The 18,634-nt window shown below is 34.4% G+C and overlaps 1 protein-coding gene across 7 annotated transcripts in view; it reads right to left on the bottom strand.

The window, feature by feature from the left end:
• Positions 1–14,042, bottom strand: part of SLC12A1 (solute carrier family 12 member 1) — an 83,167-nt gene extending 69,125 nt beyond the window's left edge. For 3 of the 7 annotated variants that reach the window (XM_081047639.1, XM_081047634.1, XM_081047636.1), the window contains exons 1-4: positions 13,850–13,928; positions 12,139–12,752; positions 1,193–1,324; positions 964–1,039 (exon numbers count right to left, since the gene is read on the bottom strand). In XM_081047639.1, coding sequence (XP_080903765.1) covers positions 964–1,039; positions 1,193–1,324; positions 12,139–12,558 — 628 coding nt within the window. In that variant the 5' untranslated portion in view covers positions 12,559–12,752; positions 13,850–13,928. Of the gene's footprint in view, positions 1–963; positions 1,040–1,192; positions 1,325–12,138; positions 12,753–13,849 lie in introns of all 7 variants that reach the window. The other 4 variants (XM_081047640.1, XM_081047637.1, XM_081047635.1 and 1 more) reach the window with 3 other exon arrangements.
• Between the last annotated feature and the right edge of the window lie 4,592 nt (positions 14,043–18,634).

The raw sequence follows: 18,634 nt of genomic DNA, 5'->3' as shown, positions 1-18,634 counted from the left end.
CAACTCAGCCCTTTCTTTTTCTGAGTGATTCTAAATGTGTTTTGAGGAGTGAAGGCAATAAATAATGACCAAGTACCTTTTGAATGTGAACTGAGATACATTCTGGAATAGTATCTGAAAGCACATCTGAACCTCTATGTTCTTGATAGTAATGATTTATCAGTCTCCCCCAAAAGTGAACCTATAATGTATTTTCCATGTGTAGAGTAGAAAACCATTAATTTTTATTACATTAAATCAGGAACTTTGATAAAATTCAAATAAATTTTTCATATAAATTTTATTAATATATATACTCTCAATAAAAAAAAATTACCACAGGAAATAATACTTTAAATGGGATATAATATTTAAAATATTAAATAATCTCGCACAGTAATTTCAACATCATTTTCCATTTAGAAAAATTAGCAATAGTTACATACATTATCTCAGTCGTTTTACTCATTATTTTAAGCAATACTTTATTAATCTTTGTTTTCTTACTGTTGGATATCTAAAAGTAACACAATTATTTTCTTTGGAAAATGTTCAACAATTCCGCATTTTAATGAGTCAGGTAACATTTACACCAGTTTTCCCACAAGTTATTTTTACTTAGTGAAGTTTTGCCAATAATCAAAAGGGGGATACTCTGATAAATTTCAGTATGTCCCCAAATATGAATACTATGATTTAAAATGAATGTGTCTCTATATACCTGTGTACCTAAAAATCTATGAAAAGAGAAATATTTCCTTGAGCATTTATCTGGTTGGCAAGCTGGAAAATTCTAGTCTCCCAGGAATTAACGCTTCACCTTTCCCCTCTGACAAACACTGTCCAAGAGGCAAAGTGAAAGAGCCCAAGTGCAGATTATTTCTGTAACCTTCATCTCACATTGAGCATTAATAATGAAAACAAATTGCTTATTGAGTTTACAATTTACATTGAAAATTATATAGGAGAGAAAAAAACGCTTACCAATTCCAGCTTCTCCAACAATCCAGGAGAGGCGAATGAAGAGCATGACACCCCAGATGTTCAGCATGCATCTTACCTGTGGATTGATGGAGCAGGGAAAAGGACATGAGAAGTGATAGTGGGGCAAGACCTAGGTCTTTGTAACTTTGGTGTTCAGGTCTTGTTAACATTAAGTCTACTAGAACATTGAATAGATAGTTTTCATTTGTAAACGTAGGAGCTTTCTCACCAGCACACCTTTCACCCATCCAAATTTCACAGCACCGGATTGATCTTCTTCTTTGTTTTCAGCTTGTTCATCTCCAGGCATCCCATCACCATTAGCAACCCTGTCAGCTGAACCAGGGGTCACTGCCACATTCTGCATTTTTACAGATAGCAAAAACATAGTGTATGGTCAACAAACACACAGTTCCAAAAGACTTTCAGAGGCAAATCAAAACAATTGATGTACAAGTGTAGACAAGAAAACAAATTCTAGTCATTTTAATAAGATAAATAATGTTCTCCCTGGGAAGGTGATGGGTTTGTTTTGTCAGTGATTTTAGGTACCAAGATGGCAGGGGTGGCGAAGGAACCTGGGAAGTTCTTCTACTGTTGAGAATATTACCTTAGGGGAAAATGGCCAGATTTGGCTTTGTTTAGAACATGGAAAGAACTAAAGAGAGAAGAAGGGATGCAATAAAGGAAGGGAAGTCTGTCGAGAGTGAATGAGGGTCTCTGAGAAGGCTTAGTAAGAGGGCTAGACAATTAACCTTCCTCGCTAACGCAGGGTACCTGGCCTTTCTTCCATTATACTCTTTGAGTCTAATTTTATATGTCTAAAATAATAATGATAAAACTTCTCTAATCACATCAGAGGATCTTTAGGAGGATTCAGTGAAAGAATGGATAGAGAAGTGTTTTCCTTACCAAAAAAATAAATAAATAAAAATGTAGAGGTACTGTATGGCTACAAGAGTGCAATTCATAAAGGGAAAATTTCTTTCCGATTTGATACACCTTTGCCTGAGAACTGTTGGATGTGCTATTAGTAATGTACAGAAGGAAAGAAATCTCACAATTAGAAAGATAGGCCAGTAGAAATAAAAAGTAAATAGTATTAAAAAAGTTTCAAACCTTTATTTTGTTTTTGTTTTTATTTTCCTGTGGCCTAATTTTGAAAAAGAACTTCCTTGTCATTAGGATAGTCTCTGAATTCAATGGGGGAGGAAATGGCTCTGTTTCTCTCACGAATAACTCTCTAATTTCTCTTTTAGGTATGACTTTTATTAATTTCAGATGCATCCACTTAATTTAGCCTATCCACACTCATCTGGCTCTTTAATGGTTTGATTACACCCTTTTGAGAGCCCCAAAAGCCATCTTTTCCAGTAAGGGTTTTGAAACCGTTGGGGAAGTCTCTTAGATTCAGCATTAATTATCATTATTAAAGAACAAGTCTTATTTAAATAGTCTAAATTGGTTTAAGCCTAGAATGATGTGTTCTGACATTACTAGCTAAGAGGTCTTGGACAAGGGTGTTTTCCCCCCTCTAAAATGGAATTGATGTGAAATAAATATTCAGCATTTATTATAAGGTCTTTACTTGTCTCCTTCTTCCAGCATGTTCTTCTATTTCCCTCTGTAGGTAAGGGTTTCTCCCAACTTTGCTCCCCCATAAGACTTTTTTCGTGATACCAATGTGACCTTTGGATAACCAATGTAATACAATGCAGTAAAGTTAAAGTATGTGAACTGAATTGGAGGAAGATGGTGGTATGGTTACTTCTCCTCAACGCCAACCAAGGGCTTGTCATATAGCAGGCCATCAGATAAATACAGTATTGAATGCATTTTGTGGACCGCAAGTCCACCTGAGGAGCAGATAACTAAGTTTTCAAATCTGTTTTTGCTTCCTATTTCTTTTCTCTTCCTTCCCTATTGGGTATTCCATTTCTCATTGTTTCTTTTGCACAGGCCACATAAAAAGGGAGAGGAAGGGAATGAATCCCAAGCCAGATAATTTTATTATCTTCCAACAGCATTGGGGAAAAAGATTGAATGACACAGGAAACAAATTAATAGTTAAAATTTAGTACTGAATTACCTGAGGATACCTTAATCTTAGGCATCCTCAGGCCCTATTTGTACACATAATTGGAAGCTGACATGTATTTATATCAGTGGAAAATATGGATAAACAAAGTCCGTGGAAATGAAGACTGAAGTAGCAGGACAGAACTTGGTGTTCTATACCAGCCACAAATGTGAGTTGTGTATGGAAGTGACAATTTTTCAGGAGCTATTTTTCAAAAAGTGAAAAAAAAAATAGTGAAATAACATGGGTTCAGACTTGGATCCTTAAATTTTAAAAACATATTTAATTTCTGTAGAATATCATATTCCTAATATTTGCAACGTAAATATTCACTAGCAGTGGTGGCATGCCACCTTGTAGGAGGAACCTGAATTAGAATGTCTTAACTACATTTTACTTAATAGGATCTATATAAAGTATTATCATTTCAACATGTAATCAATATAAAAATATTAACAAGATGTTTTACATTCCTTTTTTCATACTATGCCTTTGAAATCTGGTGTGTATTTTCCACTGACAGCACGTCTCAATTCAGACCAGCCACATTTCAAGTGCTTAATGGCTGCACGGCACTAGTGGGTACCATATTGGATGACACATGTCTATATAATAGAGCCAATTACAGACGGATGAAACACTTGAGGTTGTTCTCCAGTCATACAAAAATTCTACATTTTTCTGAAAGGATTCCATGCACGTAGGCAGCTGAAGGGTCAACAATAACTTTCATTTCCCACGACTGGAAAAATCAATGAGAGCAGGGAATTGAGGAATATGTTAAAAAGTCCATGAATGTTGAAGGGATTATTTGGTTAAGAGAGTCAGTTATTTGACTTAATTTAAGAAAAACTTTTTACATTGTCAGTATTCTAGTTAATCAAGATCCCATGGCCAGATTAAGAAATACAAATTGCCAATTATAAAAATAGTCATGGGGATGTAAAGTACCACATGGGGAATATTGTCAATAATATTGCAATAACTACGTATGATGTCAGATGGGTACTAGACTTATCAGGGTGATTACTTCATAAGGTATATAAATGTCTAATCACTACACTGTACACTGAAACTAATATAATATTCTATGTCAAATGTAATTGAAAAAATTAATTTAAAAGTTTTAAAATTTAAATGTTAATATGCTTTGGAAAAAAGAAAAAGAAAAAAAGATCCCATGGCCAGATCATCAGCAGCTACTCATTCAGGGAGAAGGCAATTTCCTTTTCCTGGATTAACTGGGGATCCCATGAGACAAAGCCTAATAATTTGCTTTTTAAAGGCAGTCTTGGGAATAAAACCCATGTTTTATGATTAAACCTGATCTTAAGGGTTTGGTCCAGGAAATTGCTCTCCTCTCTGATGAACTCTGATGACCCTTAGATCTGGATTAATGAGAATACCAATAACTAAAAATCATCTTACAAGGCAGGTTAAAGGATGAATAGGATACTTAAAATTTCCTATTCAATCTGATTGATGCCTTACTAGTCACAGTTTAACAGTTCTTTAATTTATCACGAGTACATCATAATATAAAGCAAAATGAATATTCTATAAAGGCATGTCAGGGAAATCATCATATATGGCAATTAGTAAGGCAATAATTTTCTCAGCTATTCAAAAATAGAGTCAATGTTGGGTGTTCAACCATCCCTAAGGTAAATGTGTTCAACTTGCTAGAGTTTCAAAGTTTTAAATATATTTATACCTTACAGGGGAAAAAACCTCCAATGTGTATTTCTTCTATTGACTGTAAAGTTCTGATAGTAAATTTATCGATACAAAATCCGTTTCCATTGCTCATACTCATGCAGGAGCTCAAAAACCACATAAACTAGAAGCCTTGAAATCTAGTTTTGGTTCTACAATTAATTCAGGGTGTGTCCTCCAGCAAGTTACTTAATCTTTCCTGGATACTAAAAATGAGGATAAATCCAGTGGGTTTCCTGAAAACCTTACTTTGAAGTAGTTTACTCTAAGGCAAAATCATTTTTCTAGGTTTGCTATCTTCCTCTTCAGACATGCCTCCTTTGTAAGCCCAAACAGCAAGTATAAAGTTAACTGTCATCAAAGTACTGAACAAGATTTTGGGTGGAGGGTTTGTGGGGACTCAGTGGCTGTGAGCTATAACCAGTGGCTGACAGACTCCTGGGTGCTGCATGTTCTTGGGACCGAACTCTCAAAAACCAGAAGTTTTATGATTGCTTCCTGAAACCAGTTTGTTTCCTTCATACTTTGAATTAATTTGTTTGTTCACAGTCCATTATCGTAAATGATGACCCACAACCTTTTATAAATGCATTTTAAATTGCATAGCTTTAGGGAATGATTATTTATTTACTAAGAGTTTTACTTGTGCATTAAGTATTCAGAGAAGGTAAAATAAAGTGCATTAGGAAGAAAGAAAAAGAGCAAGAGAGAGAGGCAGAGAGAGAGAGAGAGAGAGAGAGAGAGAGAGAGGAAGACCATTTGATAAAAAACTTTGCCCCAATATTGATAAACCAGTAAAGCTCAATCACATGCAGATTAAGGGGTAAATAAAAAAATATTAACACATTTATTCTTTAAGTTCTAACTAGATAATATTTGCTTCTACTTGTGTTTTCAAGTTTTTAGCCTTTAATCTCGGAATAGTAGAAATTTTAGACCATCATTGAAGTAGTTCCATAAATATTTAGGCCTACATGCTCCTCTCCCCATTGTTTTAAACTTTCCTTCATTACTGAAATATTTAAACATATGCAATAGTAAGGAGAATAATATATCTCATATACCCATCACAGCTTCAACAATTATTAACATATGGCCAGTATTATTCCACCTGGTAAGACTCTCCAACTGCTGTCACTGGATTGTTTTAAAAACAATCCCAGTAAAGACTAGATAATTCTTAAGGTTCATATCAGAATAAAAAACATGATTTTAATGTTTCTATATCTTAATATTAATATTATTGTGTTTGTACATTTCTAGCCCTTTGTGATAATGGGGAGTATTTTAAATTGCGAAAATGAATAAATAAAACAAAACAGAAACAAACTCATAGATACAAAGAACAAAGTGATGATTGCCAGATAGGAGGATAGGCGAAAAAGGTGAAGGAGATTAAGAAGTACAAATTGCCAGTTATAAAATTAGTCGCAGGGATGTAATGTCATAGGATATATAGTCAATAATATCATAGTAACTGTATGGTGACAGATGGTTACTAGACATTATGATGATTAATTCATAAGGTATATACATGTCTAATCACTATGTTGTACACTTGAAACTAATATAATATTGTCAACTATAATTACAAAATAAAATAAGAACATGAGAGGTTTTTTTCTTGTTTTGAAAGTTACCATAAACCATGCCTTTAAATCACTACCAATGGTCACAATTTATGATCAAAATATTTTTACTACATATGAAAACATATAGCTCACACACAAATCGACTTATATTTTTGATAACTTAGGCCAAAAGGTAGTGATGTGTGATAAGCGATCTTAAGAAAATAGAATTAAAAGATTCTTGATATTTTCCAAGTATACTTTAAGGAAACGCCCACTCAACTTACCATCTATCACTAAACTGTTTATAATGAGCAATTAATGTGTTTGTTTGTTTGTTTCCACAGATAGTGAGAGCTCCCAGGTGTGGCCTTGAGCACTAAAAACTCTGACAGATATTAGAATGAGGCCTTAGTTGCACAGTTTCACTCCAACAAATATGTTAGGGGTAGCTTCTTGTTATCACTGAACAAACTCATGATTGCCAGGTGGGAGGATGGGCATAGAAAAGTGAAGCACATAAATGCTTCAAGACATTTATTGTCTGATTTTAATGTTTATCGTATTTATCTTGATGATTATTTCTAATTTTGGATATCCCCATTTTGAATGCTAATGTTCCAAATTTGAACTTTGAAACACTTTAGAAAATATTTTCTAGAGAACACATTTGTACATTCTGTCTGTCCTTTTACAGAAGATAAGCATTTATACATTGATTTATGTGGTTTAATGCTTGTTAACTTGACTGCATGTCCTTTATTTCTACCCATAGCAATGCCATTTGACTTATAAAATCAAATTCTAGAGAGTATAGGTCAAATCTCTTTAACTCACATTATACAGCAGCTCTTGTAAATAAATGGCTAATAAATGCTTTTCATGATGACAATAAAAATTAAAACCTACAATTAATTTTGTAGGAGAAGCAACAATATCTCTTGGCACAGTCCCCCAACTAAGGAAGGAATTGGGATCCCCTGCTGAGCCCATCGTGACTGAGGTGAGATTTCTTTTTTGTGCCTGAGTTCCATCATTTTCTTTAGCTATCCAATGAGCTGAGGCAAAGTGCCATGAGAGAACAGAAGAAGAATGAAATATAGTGATAAAAAGCATGGACTGTGGAGTCATGCAGGCATGGGTTCAACTTTTTAGTCATGTGACCTTTGCTTCTTGACCTTGGAAGTTTGACTTCTCTAAGTCATTGTTTTCTCTTCTAAAATATCCATAGGATTTTATAAAACTTTTGCCATCTATAAAATAGCAATAAGAATAGAACTAACTTGAAGAGTTGTTGTAAGGATTGAGTGAGAATTTGTCAAGTGTGAGCATCGTGTCTGATACAAAAAATTCTCAGTAAAATGTTTGTTATTCTACATCACAGGCTCTCTTAATGCTTATATTCATAAATTACTTTTAGTTGCTAACAGCCTAATGACCCAATGTGAAGTCATTCCATTGTTTTTGTTTTGGATCAGTTTATAAACAATTGGCTTCCTGAAGAATAATATTTGCATCTTAATTTTTATAGTTATTGTATACTTTTCATAGACAATTTATTACAATGGCATCAGAACACTGAGTTTGATAGAAAGGCTATATGTTTTCCTGATTTCCTTATAATTATATTTTTCTGAAATGCTAACAACAATGGTGGTGAGTAAGGCTGAAAAGGAGTTCCATTAGTTAGGCCTACAGTTAGGAATTGTGTATGAAAAGGCGACCATACGAATTAGGCTGGATATAAAAAGTGGAATTATTTTTACAAAGTAGAAATACCAGATTAATCTTTGCCGGATGTATAATAATCATTATGCATATTTTGATATGGAAAGATCTCCAAAGTACATTGTTCAGTGAAAACAGCAAAGTGCAGGACAATATGTAAAATATATCACAATATGTGTTTGAAAAAAGAATACAGACAGAAAATTAGATAGGAATACACACACACACATACACAAACATACATTATATATTATGTTTATATAGGCATAGAAAATCTCAGAAGGGATTTATAAGAAACTCTCAGTAATGATTTACCTGGAGAGAAAAAATGATTTACATAAAATAAGAGATATTTCATTTTATATATATATATACATATATATGTATATATATTTATGTATTGTTAAATATTGTATCAGTGTATATTTTACTTTTTAAATAAAATTTTATAATTAGCTAGTATAAAAATTACCATCATCATCAACATTTATTGAGTTTCTACCTATTATAGGCAATGTGCTAGACTTTCTAGGCATATAAACTCTAATGCCATGTTTCCCCGAAAATAAGACCTAGCCAGACAATCAGTTCTAATGCATCTTTTGGAGCAAAAATTAATATAAGACCCGGTATTATGTTATTATATTATATTATATAAGACCCGGTCTTATAGTAAAATAAGACCGGGTCTTATATTAATTTTTGCTCCAAAAGATGCATTATAGCTGATCATAGGGCTAGGTCTTATTTTCGGGGAAACACTGTATTATTCACAAGCATCTTGCAAGATCAGTTGAAGTTTTGTAACGCAAGAACTTGTAGAGCAAGTGAGGGATGGAGTAATTTTTTTTTCTCTCTGCTTTTAGCTAGAGTTTTCAGAAGACCTTAATTCAGAGCTATCAGCACAGGTATTTAGCTCTTAGCTACATAGAAAATGAAAGTGATTTCTTTAACTATGATCTCAAATCATTGGGATTACAAATTCTTTCAATATCTATCCCTCCTAGAGTTTCACTTAAGATAGAGACTGAAAATAATGTCTTTCAAACGTTATTTTTTGTTTTACTTATTAGGACAAACTTGACATGTAATTTGTTTTTTTCTGACTTGGAAGTTATAAGCACAATTTGCACAAAATCCAACTAGTTTCTGACTAAATATATCCTGCCATTTAGTATGAATGTACCATTCCTATGTGGCTTTGTTTTTTTACAGTCACAACAAATTCTAGAAGTTAATAAAATCATTAGCACTGTTTCCATATTGAGCCAAAATTAAAAAAAAAAGACTTCAAAATAGTTGTTAAAGATATTCTGATTAATGTGTAAAAATGATTAAGGATTGGATTAAATCAGTAATAATGAAAATGAATCTCAATATTTGGATTAAAAAAATTTGTTCTCTATATAATTTGTTGTCTTAATAAAGCTTAGTTGTCATGTAAATAAGCTTTATGTAATGTAAATAGTGTGTTTGGTAGGTACTTTAAAGATTTCTTTTTTAAAATTTTCAATTACAGTTGACATTCAATATTGTTTTATATTAGTTTCAGGTGTACAGAATAGTGGTTAGACATTTACATAATTTACATAGTGATCCCCCGTGATTATTCTAGTACCCATCTGGCCCTATTTATAGTTATTACAATATTATTGACTATATTCCCTATGCTGTACTTTATATCCCTTTGCTATATGGCTTTTTTAAAGCAATATAATCATGGATTCAAAAAAGATCGCCAAACTTGTGCTATGTCAATTACTTTCCACTGTAAAGGAAGAAAGAGATGAATTGAAGAAGGCCTTGACTGTCAATGTCTGCAGTCAAAGAACAGCACAGGAGTAGGACATATGGAGAGGCAGACGTGCCCCTACAAGTGGAGCAACACTAGAGTGGTCCTGGCAATGGGAATGTGCCAATTGTAGGTTCCGTGCTCCCAATTTGGCTATGCAGATACTTCTGAATGATTTAATCAAGACGAAGAACCCTAAATAGGTCAGGGTCAAGTTCATAAAAAGAGTTTACTTATTACTATGCTCATTCAGAATTATGCAGGGAATAAACCTAAACCTAATTTTAAATTTATTTAATTTGCCATTCCTTTGTATATGAGAAAAAAAAGTGCTTTAAGTCAAAGTTATGTCCTTAGTCTCATTTTATGCTTTGAAAACAATACCATATCGCAAACAGCTATCAGATCTGTCAAATGCAGCTAATGCATTCTTACTGTGTGTCCATTTAGATGACTTTCTAACAATGTTCCCCCAGAGTTTTTTCCCCTTATATAAAGATTTACATGTTATTGCTTTAGAAATTATAAATAAGCTACTCTTCTCTCTCTCCTGAATATCAATCCTAAGAACAATGTGAGTTTACTCCATTTCCTTTCTAATGGAGTTAAAATTTTGTTTTGTTGTAAGTTGGGGGAGAGAGTGAATGAGAATATTTAAATTTTGATCACAATTTTATGAAAGATGCAGCTTTAAAAATTATCATGTAAAAAGAGGTAGAGTATGGTGGAATAGAATTTCAGGTCTTTTTTATTTTTTTTTGGAAAGAAATGTGCTTATTTTACTTCTTCAGAATGAATTAAAATCTCTTTATATTACCCTCAATTTCTCTTTCTGCCCCTCCCACATCTTAGAAACTCCCTGTGCCCTCTCCTCTCAGCCTTCTTTCCTTCTTCCTTTTTTCTCTTCTCCTTTCCTTGTCCCTTAAATAGAAAAATGATACCTCAGTCTGATTTCGGGAGCTTCAAACTGGCCTTCTTAAAAATATTCATGGGGGCTGTCATTTTGTCTGACATTGACACATTGCTAACTTCTCTTGGTGAAAGCATCAAACATCCCAGACAAAATCTAAATCTTATGTCTACAAAGAAACCAGCCCTGTAGCAGAGTGTTGCCAATACAGTATACAGGACAAGTAAGGTTTGGTGGGGAGAAGAGATAACAGTATAGACTTCAGAGCATAGGCTACTCCTCAGGAAGTCACTCAGTCTCTGGTGGTAGGACCCAGAGTCAGGGACCCTGAACAAGCAAGGAGAACAAGTTTTGGAGTTGGGCTTCCTTGTAGAAAGAAGGATGATCAGAAGCTAAAGGGAGATTTCCACCTTCATTAGCATCTCTCACAAGTGCAGTAGTCCTAGAATCCCTGGAGTGGGTAACCATTTAATACAAATGGTTACCCCAAAACAATTGTTGAATGAAGGAATGAATATGAGAGAAATTATTTCCATCGTTTTTTTTTTCCCCTTATTTTAAAACTTGGGCAAGAGTAAATTACATGTGGATATGTGACAGCTAATTATTCTTCTTAGCAAGTAATTATATGCATAAAGAATGATATTCATTCCTAACTGTGTTCCAGAACAGGAAGATAAAGTGCATCAACATATTTTAGAGCAAGTTATGGAAGAGGAAATCTACTAAGCTTATAAATGATTTGCTACAAGATTAGAAAAAGTGCTGCCTCATGTTTCTGGCTGATTTGGGAACTTTGGCTATATTCCTTAAATAATAAAAAGTTTAGCCATATCTGCTGCTTCTGTACTTAAATTTAATTTAGTTACTTTTATATACTTACGTGCACTCAGGAACCTGAGGCAAAACTTTGAAGAAGAAGGGATAAAGTGCTGAATCTTATAAAACTCTGCTGTCTCTTTAAAGAATATAAAAATACCCATGTGCACTAAAGGCTGTCACCACAGTATTAACTACAGCAAGCATCAGGGATTTTTTTTTTTTTTACAACTGTTGTAGAGGCGTTAATATTAAGGTGAAACTAGCTTAGTATTCAGTTTGGCATGTTTAACCAAATGTGAATAGAGTAGACAACAATTATAAACAAGATACAACATATTGCCTAACTTTCAGATTCAATTTGCTAGGTCTCTGTCCTCAGTAAACATTTGTGAAACACTTTTGTGTGCTTTCTGTTTATTGGGAACTAGAGACATTCGTGTAAGATGGATGGTTTGGAGTAGACCCATCACTGGAAGCCTTTACATTTCTAGTGTTATTAAAGAGCAGGAGATCCTCTGAGTGAGGATGGGAGGATACCTGGTGCCTTTAAGCTTACCTTTGCAAGTTGCTCGTGAATCTCAAGCAGGCTGGGTCGGTTGACCTTGGGCCCACTGACGCTGCCGGTGTTGCGATAGTACTCGATTTTCGGAACAGCGTCCATGGTGTTGTGGCCAAAAGTTTGTAGGTAGTATGTGTTTGTGTGAGAATCATAAGCATGAAAACTGGCATCTGTTTTAGCAGTTTCTCCATTTTGGAGGAAATTGTCATAGCACTCCTGTTTCCCAGGCCTAAAGCTCACTCTGAATCTGTTCTGAGCTTCATCCCCAAAAGATGTTTCCTCATAATGTGGAGGGTCGGTGTTGTTAGCCGCTGCTGCACTGCTCTCATGGCTCTCATGTATGACATTAACTTGAAAGCGATTGGTATTACTGGGCACTGAATCCAGAAATACATTGGAAGAGTTGTTCAGTGACATCTTCCAAACTGGATTTTTTTTGGATAAGCTATCTACTTTCTGGTTGTTTTTTTAAAAAAATCTATATATTTCCTCCTCAGAATAAACACTAATGTATTTTAATTAGCGAGTTTCTGGCTTTTGTTCTAGAAGAATTCAGTAAGTAGATTCTTGATGTATTGTCTCCTATGCAATCTTCACATTGTTCTTCAAAGCTGTCATTGAAAAAGAAAATTAAACTTGTTCCAAGGAATATAAATATATTTAAGTAGGCGTGGGGGTATGAAGAAACAGTTTTCTTTCACAAGACATGCAGTTTTAAATTAATTTCATTAAAAATTACCTGTCCAGGCATCTTAATCACCTAAGCAATTAAATCCCATAATAAATAACTGGGGACTTGCTTCAGCAAACAGAATTTCCAATGGAGTCATTAAAATGTTACCTGTGTTTGTGATATTTGCTTGGACTTTGTGCAATTGGATTAAATATGACTTTAGAAAAGATGTAACTACCAATTTAGTACAGTAGGAACTGATGAGAATATTCTTAGCCAGAAACACAGCTCATTCACAGTACTAAATGTTGAAACTGTGAAGTATTTTATGATATATATATATATATATATATATGATTTTAAAATATTTTTAAGACTTCTAGAAATTTATATTCTTGTTAGTTGATAAAAATACGTTCTGTCAAGATGATGTTTCTGTAAATACTCGGTTATTTTGCTAGCCTTCAAAATGTTTGATTTGCTCATAAATTTGTTTTACAAATGCTGTTATAAAACCTTTAAAATAACATACGAGTATTCAGGGTAAGGAAATAAATCACAGTCCTTAATAAAGTTGTGTGCTAGGTAAAATAATCATGCTCTTCTGATTCTCTTTAATGAAATATTCTCATTCTTATCGAGAAGTTTATATTTGACTGCCAGATAAACAGACCATATGATTAATTTCACAATCCATGGTATAACCCATCTTAGAACATTTTTCCATTAGAATAATATCTCTTCATTCATATCTTAAAATTTGGCTTTTCAAAGAAAGTTCTGGAAAGATAGATAAATACAAACAGAAAGCTGCCTCTCTCCCCTGACGTTACTAAAGCTATTTCTTTGAATTAAAAAAAAATAAATCTCAACTTCAACTCTCAAATAACCTTTCCTGGGGAAATTGTAAGTGAATCTTTTATCTCTTTAGTTTTTATAGAACATCCCACTTCTCTTCATAGTTCTTGATATCTTTGCCTTTCCTTTACTCCTCAGAATCTACTTTATGACATAATATTAAGTGTAATTTTTTACCTTGTCCAGAAATGTTTACCTTACCAACCGGGAACCTTCTTCTCAGGAAGTGTAACCTGCTTCAGTATCACCCAGGCATATATGGGGCACTTAGTTTTCCCCCTTGGAACCTTAGGCTTCTTCTTATTGGTTAGAGTCTTCCTTGAAAGAGATGACTGAGCAATGATTGGCCTGGAATAATACTGTAATTCCTGCCCAGTCATTAGCCCTGAGGAACCTTAAGTACTACATCAACAAGTAACTAGTAGTAAACCATTAATCCTTTTAGACAGGAAGTAAAATAGAGTTTCTTTAATTCATAAGGGAAGTTATATTATTCAACAGCAATCACCTAAGAAAATATGAGCAGTACTTCAGTTGTTTGGAACTGAATAAATCAAATCCCGTCATCTTAGTTCACATGATTCCTAATGACCTCCTATTGTTCAGCACATGTAGCAAAATATTGTCCTCATGGGACAGTTTCTATACTTTATAACTAGAAAATGGTATTTGAGATTATTTTATCTTGCTTATATGGTAGTACATCTCACTTTGGCTCTTCTTTGCATGGGAAGTAAGCAGATTGGGAGTAGAATCCATGATTTATGGAAAATATTTCTACCTAGTGGGAAAACGCTTTCAAGAAGAAATCAAATTGTGGGTAAGTTTCCCAGTGCATTGCTAAATGACCTCTTTGTCTCTCTGTGGCAAAACATTTCTATCAAACCCGGTTTTTGAGTTTTATTGTGGGAAATGTTTTGCTCAAATCTGTGAGGTGATGATTATTAAGACAGCACAAACAATCTCTCCTTGCAGGTCCTGTTATGGTTTTCAATTGGTATGACTGAAAGAGTCCTCCTAGGGTTCTATACGAAACTATCCAAGTGAGTTCCAGTTGCCTGGGCAGCATGTTTGTGGTATGATACAGTGGTTAAGAGCAAGTCTCTAGAGTCAGAATGCTCAATTCCCATCCTACTCCTGCCACTTTCTAACTGTGTGATCTCTGGCAAATGACGCAGTCTCTCTGCCATATTTTTCTCATCTGTAAAATACAGCTGTGGATAATAATGGTATCTACCTCGTTGTAGAATTATTGTGAGGATAAAATGAATCAATTTGTGTAGAGGGTTTGGAAAAAGCACCCGTTTGTACTTAGTTTATGCTTAGCACTGGCTTTTACTATTTTAGCAATATTTATAACTGGTGACTTTTATTTAGTCACATCGAAGATTCTGGGGTGAATCATTAGAGCCTGGAATAGGTACTATACCTTTTAAAATAGAGGAAAAGGTAGGTTGGTGGACAGATTCAAGATTGTAGAAAGTGGTCTGGAAGTAACTAAGTAAAACTCCTTAGATGCTCTTTGTCAGGTGTCATGTTAATCAGTCAGACTAATGCCGTGTTTTCCCGAAAATAAGACCTAGCCGGACCATCAGCTCTAATGCGTCTTTTGGAGCAAAAATTAATATAAGACCCGGTCTTATTTGATTATAATGTAAGACTGGGTATGACATGACATGATATGATATGATATGATATGATATGATATGACATGACATGACATGACATGATATGATATGATATGATATGATATGATATGATATGATACCGGGTCTAATCTAATCTAAGCTAATCTAAATACCCAGTGTAATATAAATAATATAATATAACATAATACCGGGTCTTAAATTAACTTTTGCTCCAAAAGATGCATTAGAGCTGATGGTCCAGCTAGGTCTTATTTTCGGGGTAACATGGTGTCATGAGGCTGTATCAGATATAGAGACAGAATTACAAGTACGCAACTATAACTCCTTCTGCTCTTAAATACCAAGAGCATTTATCTGTTCTTTCTACAAAGGGTTCTGACTCCCCATATAGAAGGTAGTCAGACATAGGAATTAGACACATTTCAGATTCAGCCTGGTGGAGCTGGTTATTTAAATCAGCTGAGATGAGGTTGAGACCCAAAACAAGTCCTATTCACTGGTCCTGGATAGGAGCTGTGGACTGACTTGTGATTACTTCTGCCACCTCCAGTCTCCTTCCCTTCAACACTGGCCATCTTTCAGGAGCCTACCCATTTCTTTCTGTTCTTTCTTTCTTTCTTTCTTTCTTTCTTTCTTTCTTTCTTTCTTTCTTTCTTTCTTTCTTTCTTTCTTTCTTTCTTTCTTTCTTTCTTTCTTTCTTTCGTTTCTTTTCTTTTTAAAAACAATTTTGGTGGGGGGGAGAAAATGAACATATTTTATTTCCTCTGTCCCTGGTAGGCAGGTTTTTTTGTTGTTGCTTGTTTTTGCTTTTGCATTTTTATTGTATTAATAATAAAATACACTTAACATAAAATTTACTACTCTAACTATTTTTAGGTATACAGTTCAGTGATATTAAATACATTCACATTGTTGTGCAGTCATCCCCACCATCCATCCCCATAACTCTTTTCATCTTGAAAACAAACTCTATACCTATTAAACAATAACTCTCCATTCTTCCCTTCCCCATCTTTGGCAATCACCATTATACTTTCTGTGTTTATGATTTTTGACTACTCTAAGTACCTTATGTAAATGGAATCATAGAGTATTTTCCTTTTTGTGACTGGCTTATTTCACTTTGCATAATGTCCCTAAGTTCATCCATGTTTTCTCATATAGTAGAATTTCCTTCCTTTTTAAGACTGAAAAATAAATATTCGATTGTATCTATATACCACTATTACTTATCCATTCATCCATCAATGGACACTGGGGTTGCTTCCACATTTTAGCTATTATGAATAATGCTGCTAAGAACATGGGTGTACAAATATCTTTTTGAGACCCTGTTTTAAATTCTTTGGAGTGTATACCAGGAGTGGACAAACTGATGGTTGCAAGAGAGGAAGGGTGTGGGGGGATCGCTGAAAAGGTGTAGGTGAATAAGAAGTACAAACTTTCAGTTATACAATAAATAAATCACAGGGATGTAATGTATAGCACAGGGAATATTGTCAATAATGTCATAACAACTTTGTATGGTGACAAATAGTTACTAGAGATATTGTGGTAATAACATTGTATGGTATACAAATGTAGAATCACTATTCCTGAAACTAATATAATATTGTATACAATTATACTTTAATAAAAACATAGAATTACCATATGATCTACCTATTTATTTCCTAACTTTTTTACTCTACCAATGACTATGAATGCCCTTTGATAATGATCAATTTCTTTTTTTCTTGCTGACTACTTGACTACAGTGTAGTGTGAATTAGTTTTAGTCTTGGTCTTACATCAAGCAGACCTTTTTATTCTAAGCCTTTTATCTCTAACTGTGAAGTGAAAGTCTTGTTCTCTACTTATGGGATTCAGACATCCTGGAGCAGATGGAAGATGGTTTGGGGGATATGGATGAAATTACACCGTCCATAAAGCCAACCTTGAAAGGTAAACCCAATTTAGGTATTTCAGATAGGTGGGTAAGTAACATGAGGAAACTGTCTGGAGGTATGCTCCTCTATCTTTCCTTTTGTTCTCCCTGACACAGTTCTTGCGAAGGGGCAGCTAGGGGAGGATCTGGCTATGACATTGGACATCTGTCCTTAGAGGGCTTAGCTTTTCAGGAAGTCTTTATGTTGTATCCATACACTAATCAGCCTTTTTATATCTTTCATGTTGTTTCTTGCTCTGAAAATACAGATACTGATCACTCTCCTCCTTTCTCTGCTATAGGGCATGAATGAATGCCATGGCTGAAGGCACTTTTGGTTAAAAGAATTTCTCTTTAGAGGGATTAAAATAACATTACAGTGAAGTTGATGATATCTGAAAAAGCTTGTGGATGTTGAACTTTCTGAAATAATGCTCATACTTCATAGAATTTTCTTGTCTTTTGGTTTTCGGGCCTTTTTTCTTTTTGAAATAAAGATCTGGCCTTGTTATGGTCTAGACACCAAAATGGAGCATCTTGGTGGGTGTCTTCCCTGGGAGACAAATGGAACATATGTCTTGGACATATGTCTTAGTGAGTACTTGACAAGCCTCGGTCACAAAGGAGATGCCTAGTGTCCTGGCATATGCAAATTTCAGTGTGTCCAGCTGGAATGGTTCAATGAGGTGTTCTTGGACCAAATTACTAACTGGCTACCAGATGTCTCAGGCCAACACTCCTGTACCTACTGGGGTTCAAAGAGCCTTGTTGATGTGTGGGTTTGTTCCAGAATATCCATAGAACACACAGATGTGTTCTAAATCTAGTAGGAGATAGGAAGTACCAGGGCATCTCACTGAGACAGCTGGTTTTGGAGTACCATAGACCTGAGCAATAACCATATTTGTAAGATATGTAGAAGTGTTGAGGGCAGTGTCGGAGAACAGCAGAGTGTTTACAAACAAAGACTGACATTAGATTGCCCAAGTTCAATTTCTAACACAACCACTCTCAAGCTTGGTGACTTTGGGAAGTTAGTTAGACTCTCTCAACTTCAGTTCCTCATCTACAAAATGTAGATAATAAAATAGAAATAGTAATACCAAACTCAAAGGTTGATAAGGGTAGCAAATCACACAATAAGTGGGAAGCACCTAATTTAGTGTTAATTTTCAATATATGTATATTAGCTATTCTTTTTTGGTATGTTCAGCTGTTCTGTGTTCTCAAGTGACACAAATATTTTTGTATTTATTTATCTCCTGCTTATTCCTACATTCAGTGATCATAGAGAGTCAGAATTTTGTAGTTGGAAAGGATTTTAAAATTATAGAACTCTATCTTTTTACTTATCAAATGAAGAGAATGAAGACTAGAGAGGTTGAA

This window comes from Rhinolophus hipposideros (genome assembly GCF_964194185.1).
Source record: "Rhinolophus hipposideros genome assembly, chromosome: 5".
NCBI classification, from domain to species: Eukaryota; Metazoa; Chordata; class Mammalia; order Chiroptera; family Rhinolophidae; genus Rhinolophus; species Rhinolophus hipposideros.
This window is presented reverse-complemented; position numbering and strand designations above follow the sequence as displayed.